This window comes from Antedon bifida, chromosome 7 (genome assembly GCF_963402885.1).
Source record: "Antedon bifida chromosome 7, ecAntBifi1.1, whole genome shotgun sequence".
Taxonomy (NCBI): Eukaryota; Metazoa; Echinodermata; class Crinoidea; order Comatulida; family Antedonidae; genus Antedon; species Antedon bifida.
The window spans coordinates 10801114-10813701 of record NC_136232.1 but is presented as its reverse complement, the minus strand read 5'-3'; the positions used below and the strand labels follow the sequence as shown (position 1 = coordinate 10813701).

The 12588-nt window shown below is 34.0% G+C and overlaps 2 protein-coding genes across 3 annotated transcripts; both read left to right on the top strand.

The window, feature by feature from the left end:
• Positions 1-2563: 2563 nt before the first annotated feature.
• On the top strand, positions 2564-7324 carry LOC144848907 (putative ammonium transporter 1). Its single transcript, XM_078705859.1, has 11 exons — positions 2564-2672; positions 3127-3216; positions 3566-3796; positions 3897-3985; positions 4185-4319; positions 4574-4804; positions 5042-5180; positions 5364-5458; positions 5631-5757; positions 5913-6011; positions 6262-7324. Exons 1-11 carry the CDS (start codon positions 2564-2566, stop codon positions 6582-6584), a joined length of 1668 nt encoding a protein of 555 aa, XP_078561985.1. The 3' UTR covers positions 6585-7324.
• Positions 7325-7729: 405 nt separating this feature from the next.
• On the top strand, positions 7730-11990 carry LOC144848007 (uncharacterized). 2 transcript variants are annotated; one of them, XM_078704663.1, is made up of 5 exons: positions 7730-7927; positions 9033-9109; positions 9640-9861; positions 10021-10143; positions 11046-11990. In XM_078704663.1, the coding sequence occupies exons 2-5, from the start codon at positions 9056-9058 to the stop codon at positions 11124-11126; spliced, it is 480 nt and encodes a 159-aa protein (XP_078560789.1). In that variant the 5' UTR covers positions 7730-7927; positions 9033-9055; the 3' UTR covers positions 11127-11990. The 2 variants fall into 2 exon arrangements, with proteins under 2 accessions (XP_078560789.1, XP_078560790.1); XM_078704664.1 differs by lacking the exon at positions 7730-7927 and adding an exon at positions 8811-8833.
• Positions 11991-12588: the final 598 nt, after the last annotated feature.

Sequence of the window (12588 nt, the reverse complement as noted above, 5' to 3'; positions counted from 1 at the left end):
GTCGTAAACACCTCCATTATCTATAATTGTGATAATATTTTTTACAACTACCAATTCAAGTGTCCTCTCCAGGCAACCAATTGCTCATATAATTCAGTGTAGTTTACTTTAAAATTCCCAGCATTTAAACATTCTATTTTACTATGTGTATTGGCCTGAAATTAGTTTATGATTTGGAAAGGGTCAAATTCTGTTTAGGTTTACAATATAATAAAGTTTGTGAGCTTTAATATTATGTATCATGGTTGTGGTATTAGTAACCAACATTTCTTTGGCAAAGAGAGAAATCAATATTAACGATCCACGGTGAAACACATAATTTGACGCGCGCGTTCAAACATGGATAATTATACGCGCGCGTAATCTCTGTGATCAATCGTGATTTCCATGTGATACCGGTACCTGTCCTTAATTGCGCATTAAGTGTTTTAATTTTGTTTCTCTATTGTAGTTACCCCAGATTACAATTTGCATAACAAACGGGAAGCGACAGAGCACGACTGCAAGAGACAGAGACGCATGCGCACAACATTCACACCTCAACAATTGACAGGCCTGGAAAAAATCTTCGCAGTAACACATTATCCAAACTATGACTTAAGAAAACAATTATCAGAAACAACCGATCTTGATGAAGAACGAATTCAGGTAGCAATGTTTCTTTTGTTTAACTTCTATGGTTTTCCATAAATAAATTTAAATCGTGGAGTAAGATAAAGAAAAATAAGTATGTATTTCTTTTTATTTTTTATTTTTTATGAAATATTGTAATTAATTTTTTTATATGAAACGTTTTTATATATTTTTGTACAATTTTGTGAAAAGCACTCAAAATATTTTCCCATGTGGACGAAATAAAGTTAAAGTTAAAGTTAAAGTTAAAGTTAAAGTTAAAGTTAAAGTTAATATTTGTTATAGAAGTTATAATAACATATCCTTTTTTCAAGATTTGGTTCCAGAACAGACGTGCAAAATGGCGGAAGTATGAGAGACTAGGAAACTTTGGTGGACTTGAGCACATGAAAGAAACAGAAGTAGTGCCTGCCCCAAGGGCTGCAACAGAGCAGTACTCGACAAAGGAGGTGAGATCGGTCTCTAACATTTCGTGATTTATCAAAAGTCCTTAATGCTAGCTCATATTATTTGTATATATTTTAATACAAATTTATTTCCTTTTTTCAGAGCTGTTATCGTTGGTAGGTCTGGTATATCTGGAACCTGGATGTGTAGTTTACCTTTTCCTTACTCTGTCGCGCTGTAATGCAAAGTTAAAGGTGATCCAATCTCGTGAAAAAATTATCTAAAAACGAAAAGCCTTCGGGCAATCTTGCCGAATAAAATGTAGCCACAATAACAGTTATTTGTGATATTAAGGTATTACACAATGTCACGTGATGACAATTCGATAAGTTAAGTTTTGTCACAAATGTGGAACTTAAGTTAAATGTACAAGTGTATCAACGAATTAGAGGTTGAGTGTCACCGTACTTTTCTGGGTTGTTCAATCCGGTTCAGTAGAGAGCCTAGCACAGAAAGCCCCTTCTATAGTTCTCTGTCGTCCTTAACATGAGACCTAGATTGTTCTCCTTCAACTCATTACAATACGAAGTTGAAGATTTCCAATCAATAGACCACTACTTGTACAAACACATGAATATTCTACCAAAGGTCAAATTGTGTCGAGACAAAACAAGTCTGAACATCTTGCTTTGTTGGATACATACTTAAGTAGGTTATTATTATAATAACGTCATTGTCTAAAAGCGTTTAATATAATTATGGTATTATTAACAAAAACTGAAGGCGAGGCTGTTTAATGGTGACTCGTCATTTTAATTAATAATTTGAAATGTTATGTTTAAAATGAAGCAATACTATTAATCAATCAATCAATTTTTCCATTCCCTAAAATAATTACTATCAGTCGCGTACCGCAATCCTGATTCGCGTCTGTACGCGCACGCACGTGAACAATGTGCTTCTTCTTGTTGATGGCATTGGTGTGCGACAAAGTTGAGGATTTTTTATTAGAGGGGTATCTACAAATTAAAGGGACAATGTTTTTTTTTTATAAAACAATCCAAACTGTATGCGATCGTATACACTCATACGAAAGATTATTGATCTTCCGCTTTAACACATGTTCGTTGTATTAACTTGAAATGTATTTAATTTTAATATTCGGAAGATTCCATTATGTGTATATCAACTATACTCAATAAATATGTCTTGTAATACCGTAAATCATCTCATATTTATTTTTTATATCTATCGATAACTCTCTATTAAAACAATACAATTATTATTTCTATAATTAATATTTTTGATTATAATATATTTTTGATTTGGTTTTTCTTGCTTTGTCATTACGCAACCTCTACATAAATGGTACATTCTAAAAACTTTTAGCACTTATATCACGCATGATGCTGTAGTGTTTTAGTCCATAATTGTTCTTGTTTTGCGCGTGTATTAGTCGTGGTAAAAGAGTTGAATATTACAGCAGCATATTTTATCACCTTATCTTTATCAACCAAGAAGGACGAGTCGTATTTTTCTCAAGATGATTCTTAACGAATCTGGTTCGATACAAACACTACAGGATGAGTTATTGGTTCTTCAATCGAATTCCGATTTATTTTTTAAAATCATTATGGCTTGCCTAATATTTTGTAAGTATTTATTTATTGTATTTCTCAATTAATTAAGTAGGATAGAAAACAGTAAACCGACAGAGAATGTTGTAGAGGATGCCAACATTCGTATGTATTTTTGTTTTAATTGTTTGTTGAATATGCCATTGTATTGGGTTTTTTTTTTACAGAAGTGAATAACTTAATTAAAATTGCAAAATGGCCTATTTAAAGTTTGATTTTATTAATCTTTTTTCATGTTTTTGGGTGACAATACATTTTTATATATACAGTATATAACAACTTCTCTACTGATTTTGAGTGAGGTTTGAGTGAAGAGTTTGAGAACAAATCTTTGGATTAAAACGTCTTTCCGAGGAAGGCCAGAGACTAATTAATGTATTTTAATCATTACTAAGTTATATTTTTAAAATAAATTATTACTAATAATTAAATATTAATTCACCATATTATTAAGTATCTTAATTTTCAGTTATGCAATGTGGTTTTGCGTTTTTGGAAGCGGGATCGGTGAGGAGTAAAAACACAACAAACATACTGATCAAGAATTTTTTGGATATCTGTAAGTCATTGTGTTTAAAAAAAACATATATATTATAATACTAGAGAGTAATTTATTTTTATTTTATTAAATACAGAACCAACAGAGATAAAAAAAAAAACCTCCTGTAACAGACCGAGATAGAATAAAACAATAAATAGACCTACAATAAACATTAAACAACTTTAACAATTTTAAATCTAAAACGGATAAACTATTAAGACATACAGTATATCAATCACTAACATTCAAAGTATTATAATTAAGAGCTAAACTTTGAAACACATAGTTCTTTTTAATTTATCTTCTTCATTTATTTAATCATGCAAAATATATATAAAGAATACTTATTGATATTCTCTCTATATAGGTATTGGCAGTGTATTTTACTGGGGCGTTGGTTATGCGTTCGCGTTTGGTCCTGGTGGAAATGCGTTTATTGGATCAGATTGGTACTTCATGTATAACATGCCAAGTGACCAAGTTGACGATTGGTTCTTTCAATTTGTTTTTGCCGCTACGGCCGCTACGATCGTATCAGGTTCGATGGCAGAGAGAACTGAGTTCGTAGCCTACCTGGTGTATAGCGTCATCTTGACAGGTAAAACGCGTTTATTTGTAATCAACATTAGTATTCAACGAGTTGATAATTAGCCCTAATATCAGTAACGCGTTTTTCATCTTAAAATCGTCTCTTTCAGGCTTTATATATCCAGTTGTGACGCATTGGGCGTGGTCTGATGACGGTTGGCTGACAGAAATGCCAAATAATCCACAAATTGCCTTCGACGTAAGTATGCCTATTATTTAATTGTAATAATGATATTGTTATTTTATTATACAATTAATTATTAGATTTAATAAACTTGAGAAGAAAAGTGTTTCGGATGATCCAGTGTTTCTGTGTCTGATACGATAGAACGTCGATTTCAAAATTCGCGCTAAAAGAAACAAGTTTAGCTAATCCAGCCATTGTTGAATTTTTTCAGGATTTTGCTGGCAGTGCGGTAGTTCACATCTTGGGCGGTTCAGTAGCGTTGATTGGTGCTGTTATGCTAGGCCCACGAATCGGTCGATTTGACGCCAATGGTAAACCAATCACTATCCACGGACACACCGTACCAGTACGTTAACTACATTTTACAACTATACTGTACTTACAAAATGCAAAGTAACTTATTTTTGTTTTAATAATAACGTCCACATTTTCCACAAGTTACCTTTCTGAATTTTTTTTATAAATTTGCCTACATACCATACCCAATTTCAAGAAAAATCGATATATAGATGACGAAACAAAAGCCTATTAAAATCTCGAGTTATTTGTATCTTCAACATAGGTTGAAATGTTAAATAGTGCGATTTGTTTTATTTCTAGTTTGCTGCATTGGGCGGATTCATCCTCTTCTTGGGTTTCCTCGGTTTCAATGGCGGTTCGCAGGGCAGTATTTCGAACGATGGTGATGGTGTCGTCATCGCTGAGTCAATCGTCAACACAGTACTGTCTGGAGGTGTTGCCGCTCTTTGTGCGCTCATCATTAAACAGACGTTTTACAAAGGAAATCAATGGAGTTTGTTGACAACCATCAATGGAGGTCTTACTGGAATGGTATAGGTTCTTTTCTCAATTTTGTTGTTCACATTGGTTTAAAGTTGTTACCAGTTTGTACTCTGGTGATAAAATTGTGTACAATAATGTAATGCAATAATTAAATCAAGCAAAAATAATTAAGGACCACCAACCGCAACGAAGGTAACATTGTTCGTTATCCTCCTTTGTGTCGTAATATTTGGTCGGTGTACAATCGACAAACGCACAAGATTACATTTTGTTGTATGATTACAGGTTTCAATTTGTGCTGGATGCGACTCCGTTAGTCGTTGGGGTGCAGCTGTTATCGGCTTTGTAGCCGGATGCTTGTTCATTCTTGTTAGCAAACTGGTCTTGAAGGCACATATTGATGATCCACTGGACGCAGTTGCAGGTAAAGTAAAAATTAGGTAATATACTACATAACTATTGAGTCTAACATTCATTCTGCCCATGCTTATAGTGCATGCCGAGATTGTCCATACTAGATAAAGTGTAGGCATATAAAGTAAAAATCTTATCGGGAGTGGAATTTACTTCTTGACGATTCTAATGAGCATTCACACATTATTTCTAGTTCACTTGAGTGGAGGATTCTGGGGCATCATCGCAGTCACAATTTTCGCAAGAAATACTGGGATTGTTTTTACATGGGATTCTGACTCTTTTCTCGTAAGTATTAAAACTTATAGAATAATATGGAACGCCGTTTTCGCAATAATTCAAGAACAGTCGTATTTTGCATTATCAATTGTTGAATGTTTCTTTGACGTAAATGTGTCTGTAGAAATAGAAATAGAAAGCAAAGTTATACCATGTAACATTACCTTTGTTTATTTTTAAGAGCCTTTTATGGAACTTTACTGGAGCAATCTCAATCTTCACCTGGTCAGTCGCTACGTCTTTGATAATGTTTGGGACGATGAAAGCGTTCAATATTCTGCGAGTTCATCCAACTATTGAAGAAAAAGGTTAGCTTTTGTTTTTCTAAAAATAATGTACTGTAAAAACGAGTAAAACAACCCCAAACATTTGCATTTTATAAAGTTACAGGCTTTTCATTTACATTCGCATTGTAAAAAGTAAATAGTCGTGGTAACTTTTTTATCTATTTTGTTTTGTATAGGTTTGGATATAGCAAAACACGGAGAACCAGCCTATCCATTAACAGCTTATGGACACGGTTGGAACATGGATAACTACGTTGATAAGGACATCGAAACTGGTACGTACACGTATGGCTACGTACACGCATGGCTACGTAACTCAAGAGAACCGTACAGTAGGCTCCTTGGTGATAATGCAACATTTCTTGTTGCGCATCAAAGAGGAGGAAATCTAAAAACTATAAAACACTTCTCAGTAATAATATAAGACGCAGTTAAATTGGCAAAACACCCGTAGATGAATGATTATATTAGACGTTTATGTCGAGTGAAACCTTTATTCATATAACAAACTTTTTTTCTGTTCAGGTATACAATTCTCTTTCAAAAGTATACTTACATTGTGCTCATCACCAGCAAAAGACAATCCAAAAGATGACACGTCGCTGACGCCCTCCGTGCCGACAATTCATTCAGTGGAGGAAGGAGCCACGAACATTAATAACTCCGCTTCCAATTTAAACACAACTTATAAAATGAGCGCATCTACTACATCTATAGATACAATTCCAGAGCATATACGATTGGAGGGATCACAGCAGTTTGCTGAACGTCTACAACTAGGTGTGGTAAATAACGGAATGGTTTCCGATAACGAATCAGATTCGACTCAGGAGGCAGTGGCATATTAGCTTGTTAATTGAAGTATGCCTGTGGCCGTATTCACCAATCGCCCTTAAGTGAGATATTCTCTTAAATATTAAGTATTTCACTTAACTCAATAAATATTTAAGTATTTCCCTAGTATTCATTTAGATCATGGAGGTATCTCCATGCTTAGATAGGAGATTGTTTTTAATTTCGCTTAGCCTAAGTGTGAATGGTGAATCCGGCCACTGGACCTAAATTATCATATGGACCTTATTGGCCTATCCTATCTTTTTCATCGTTTTTTCGAAATGTAATCGATTGGTAGCTGGTTGGCGTCAACACAAGTTGACCGATTACTCTAATCGATTAAGTAGTAACTCGAGTACTTCGCCCTCAATGCTGATATATATGCCGATGGTGTTGATGACGATGATGTTGATGATGATGACGATGATGTTGATGATGATGATGATGATGTTGATTATGTTGATGATGAAGATGACGATGATGACGATGGCAATGATAATGATGAGGATGATGATGATGATGTTGATGATGACGATGATGTTGATGATAATTATGATGATAATGATTATGTTGATGATGATGACGAAGATATTGATGATGATTATGTTGATGATGATGATGATGACGATGATGATGACGATGATGATGATGTTGATGATGATGTTCACTTCACTATCACTTCACTTTAGTTTGTCCCGTTTATTTAGATATTAAAACTACATTGGCCTAATATTTGTTTTACTTTTATACAATATAACCCATATATTTATCTTATGTCTACTAAATACTGATCTCATTACTGAGCTTGGAAAATATTTATTTTTTCATTTAAACGTAGAACAGATTTTTTAGACGCACACTAATGTTTTTTATTTAATTGTTATATTGTATATTATTTGGGCCAAAGGCCATAATAAATGTTTCTTGGATCTTCCAAGGAAAGAAAGATGCAAGTTTTTAAAGTAGGCCTACTACCTTGGCTGACGTTTAATGAGTTGTAAATATAAAAAAGCTATTCTAATGATTTGTGGCGATACACTTCTCATTAACGTGCAACCTAGCTTTCCGACTAACACAGACAGACCGTTCTAAATGTGAACTGTTGAATATGCAAATATGTATTATACAGATGTGTGGGTTTTTATAGTCTATTGCATTTAGTGTACGTAAACATACGTGATTTGCTGCTCTGTCCGTTTAACAGGATATGTATTAGCAGCCAGCCGCTTCCATTGCACAAGTGATTGCCAATTAATCTATAATATATTAATACAGTAGTGCATTGGCCTTACGTTGATTGAATAGCGTTACACCGAGGAGCTAATCTAGTACTGTACGTGACACAATTATTGTTGAGGTAAGTTTAATATAAGCATGGATAAGTAGGCCTACAGACTGGGTTCTCCGTTGTTTTACCATGTTAATCACATACTACGTGTTCTACGTTATGTTATGTATCATGGGTAATGAATCAGATGATCTAGATATTAAGATACAGTTGGCGCGGAAATGTCGACCACGCCCATGCATAGGCTGTGTAGGCCTCAGTGCGTAGGCATACACGTACATGACCACAGAGATAACATTCTGCTGCTGGTATAAACTAAACTTAAAATTACCAATTTTATTTAAAAATGCGATGAAATGTTTAAGGGACTTTTTAGAGAATTATTGCATAGTATCAGTGTGAATTTCAATTAGATTTTGCGTTGAAAATCATTGATTCTGTTCGACCATGTGGAATTAATTCCAGGCTGCACTGTAGGCCTAGTATGGTTCGACTGACCTGAATCAGTGTGACTATGGTGCGCCGAAATGTAATATCTTGGGAATAACGCGAGGGAGGAAACTTTCCTATTATACTTATTTTCTTTGAGATAAGTATGTTATTTATACGCGTCATGTTTTTTGGGCAGTATATTTATTCATCGGTCTGAACATAACAATTGCTTATTTGTAAGACTACTATAACAGTAAAAGCATTGTGTAGGCCGGCTTACTGGGATGTGTGCGGATAATAACAAGTTTTGTCTTGATGCTAATAATAAGCAATATGTCAAGGTCTTGGTACTTACGACACCCACTCCATCCGTCAAAAATTGGGTAAACACTACATCCCATATACAGTCTCATTTCTAGTACATTCCAGTACAGCCTCATTTCAATCAGAAAGGCGTTTTAACGAAAAACATTGAACTCGTGACAACGATTATTTTAGTTTTTAAGTAAGTCATCGATAAACCAATTGTTTACAAAATGAAAGGTTAGTACAGTGGTTTTTGTTTTAATTTTGACGATTTGCTTGCGATGTTAACCTAATGCCAAATAGTTTTTTTATATTTTTTATTTATTTAAGAACATCTTTATACAGGATAACACAATCAGGTAAAAGAAAAATCCGTGACTTTTTACACACTTATTGCTATTACTTCCTCCTGGAGATAATCATCACTGAATTTTAGATTTCAGACAGCTGGATTAAACAATGGAGTTTAAATTTGTGGTAACGCCAAATGGAATACTCAAGATTATCGAAGCCGTGAGTATCATATTGCAACATTAATGTTTGATTTGTGGATCACGTGTCCTCGAATGTTACTTAAAAGACTTTTAACACACAAAATAAAATCTTCTAAAAGGCCTATTTATGTAATCGTAACACTATTTTAAATAGGCAATATGCCCATTCACGCATAAAAATAATGATCCCAATATGTCCTACTATATTAAAGCACTCTATTTTGTACTTGTTTGTATAGCGCCCTCCGTTGTCATTAACTTTAGACTGGTTCGATTGTTTGAAATTCCTAACTATTAAAAAGACCGTGATATTGGATATTGCAGCAGTCGGCTCCGCGGAGACTTTCTCGAGGTCTTAGGTCTAGATTAAAGCCAGGCTTAAGTCTAAGACTAATTTCTTATATTGCAATTCGCCCAAGTAATTTTTACGAACATTAATCGTAATAAATTTATATTAGGCCTATAAAAAAAACCAGGAAATTCAGAATTATTCAAAATATTGATGTGCTTGAATAAGACACTCAACGTTTCATTTCCTTTATATTACAGATTTTATTGATCGTCGGGTTCGCTCTTATTCTTGATCGAATTATCGAATTCGAAAAGTGCGTAGACTTAAAGATATTAAAGGTTTGCGGTGATGCACCATGGGAGTATTACGTATACGCAGTGATTGCAATCCTTGTAGGAGTGTTGATAGTGGTTGCTGTGATTGGTCACCTCATCATGCCTGCCTGGATGAAGCTGATCAGGGCTAAAGTTGCTAAAGCGGTATGGTCACTTTGTGAATTATTTTGTATACTTTCTGGATAGACATCATCATGTCTAGCCTGTTGTCCACTTACAGAATATCGTCAAATCAACGTTATGTTAGAAGATAAGAATTGTATCATTGGATAGTCACAATTTTAAGTATTGTTTTCATTACAGGAGATTGGTTTTTGTGTTGTAGCTGCTATCCTTGTTTTGGTTGGTTCAGCTTGCCTTGCGTCCGACGTAAAAGACAAAAATGACAAAGGATTTCCAGAACTAGACAAACAAATCACCGCCGTTGTGAGTATAATGTTGACTTTTGAGCTTGGTTTCCACTAGAACCATTTAACGCAAGAAGTTAGTAGTTTAAAAAAAAAACTTACTAAGGCTGCTGCTTGGTTAGTCTGCTAGTAATTATACATGATCATCCTGGCTCCACCTTTGGGTACAGGACTACCTATTATTTAAAGATGTATTGTCCCTTGAAACACAAAAAATGAAGGTCAAAGTATTCTAAATTTAAATTGGCCATATCAAAGTAATATTAATGTTATTCACTTTAAGTCGAAAATTCGAGCTAAAAACAACAAGTTTACGTAATTAACAGGTAAATTAATTTGATTACATTTCGTCTGGAAAATCGTCGCTAGCGAAAGTAAACAAAGATTTCAAACCACGAGATGCATTATGCATGATGCTAATTAGGATTGTTTACAACTCGTCACGGTTGAGAAGGTGTTTTCACACAGATCGCGAGGAAGTTTTATGATTATGCATACAGAGTAGCCAAACAAGCGCGTTGCATTATGAGATATGTTTTGAACAAAAAAACGTCTGTATTTCAGTTAAATGATTTTTTTTTCGACTAATTTTTGGTGAAAGTTATTAACTATTATGATACTTCAAAATGACCCACTTTTTTCCGAAATCTTTTTTTTTTATTTATTTGGAATTAATCAAAGGGACAATACATCTTTAATATTAATTAATTTTTCAAAAATAAAAATGAATAAATATATATATTATGCAGTTACTGTCTCTCTCACACTGATTTCAACTTCAATGACGGTACGGCCTGATGTTCTCAATCGAGAACAGCTAACCAACAACAACAACAACAAAAGTTTACCGGTTGAAAAACTTCAACAACTTTTTGAATTGTCGAAGTTTACATTACTAATCTTATTTTATATTTCCATCAGATACTCGGTTTTGTTGCAGTAGTTCTTCTGGTAGTTGAGTGTATTTTTCTGCGTAGAATTGCAAACTCACCTTCTCTGTAGGCCGTACACGGGAGGACATTTTATTACATCAAATATTTAGTCTGTATGAAATTTCGATACTACGGTCTTACTGAAAAAAAAAATCAAAATGCTACACTGTAGTCCGTTGGACACATGGCTTTGAGGATGATGTCTGTGATTTGCTGCTGCAGTAACGTACTTTACTGCAGTCCGTAAAGTTGGACAAATGATTAAGAAACGTATTCATCGCTCTGCTGCAGTAACGTATATTACTGCAGTCGGTAAAGTTGGGAAACCACTCTTACTTATACCGTCATTAAACCAACTTCATTGCTGCTGTAGTCGCGTATGTAGGCCTACGTTATAATATACAGTATAGACAGGGAAGAGTTAAATTGTAATTTAACTCTTCCCTGGTATAGATAATAGATAATTTAGTTTAGTTAAATAATGGAAACTCGCACTGGCATTTTGCTACCACAATATTGATTTTCTATATCATTTGAATTACATTTTTACTTCATGTTTGATTACTTTATATGTAAATACACTTGCTTACCATGTCATTTTAATATGTATAATAACCTTGATATACAGTATTCATCAGTGAATCATGTTGCCATTATAAGTTACTTTTAATTTTGTATCAATTATTAATCATCAAGCCAGTTTTCCGTTAACGAATATATTGGCGCGAATTGAAAATTCTTGAGTTGTGATTGGTTGCGCATTTTGTTTACGTCACAAAAAGTGAATGAACATATTAATACGCATGCGCATTAGCGAACAGTTTCGATTCGCGCGCGACTAGTGGTGGAAAACCGGCTTGCCGTAACTTTGCCGCTGAATACAATGGTTATGGGTGATAAGAGTTCTTATATATAAATACCAAATAGCAATCCAGTGGAAGGTTAGTCTTATTTTGTTTGTGGTATTAAACTACGTACTTTTAAAATAAAGTATAAACGAAGTTTTTTAAATATCAAGGTTTTAACAAACAGTTCCAATTCACAAATGGAGACTCGCGATGTTCCTTTAATTTAGTCTAATAGGGAAGAGTAAAATTGCCCTTCTCTGATTTATTACTTAAAAGTAAGAAATACCAAAGAAGTAAAATTACTCTTTCTGGAAATTATAGTGTATGCGTACTGTACGCATAATATAACATTCAGAAACAGGGTCTATTGCATTTGTATTGAGGTCCGCTCAACTTGCGTTATTGCATGAACCATATAATCTCATTGGCCAATTTGCTCTAAAGCTCAACGGAAGGACGTAGTTGACGCAACTATAAGTGAGTTGACCAATAACAAGCGACAATTCGAATATTCTATCGCTTGTGATTGGTCAAATTAACACTACATCGTAAGGTACGTATACACTTTAAAATGTATCATTTAGTTTTGTTTAACTGTAATAACTTGCCCCGAATAGCTTGTGAAATTAGGCCTATATTCAATATATAATAATACTATTATGTAGGCCTAATATTTGAATCATC

Bases quoted from the DNA above. Each gene is read 5' to 3' on its own strand.
- LOC144848907 (XM_078705859.1), top strand. From the start codon at position 2,564: ATGATTCTTAACGAATCTGGTTCGATACAAACACTACAGGATGAGTTA. The intron at 3,217-3,565 runs GTAAGTCATTGT...CTCTCTATATAG, and splicing joins CAAGAATTTTTTGGATATCT to GTATTGGCAGTGTATTTTAC. The intron at 3,797-3,896 runs GTAAAACGCGTT...CGTCTCTTTCAG, and splicing joins GTATAGCGTCATCTTGACAG to GCTTTATATATCCAGTTGTG.
- LOC144848007 (XM_078704663.1), top strand. From the start codon at position 9,056: ATGGAGTTTAAATTTGTGGTAACGCCAAATGGAATACTCAAGATTATC. The intron at 9,110-9,639 runs GTGAGTATCATA...TTTATATTACAG, and splicing joins TACTCAAGATTATCGAAGCC to ATTTTATTGATCGTCGGGTT. The intron at 10,144-11,045 runs GTGAGTATAATG...TATTTCCATCAG, and splicing joins ACAAACAAATCACCGCCGTT to ATACTCGGTTTTGTTGCAGT.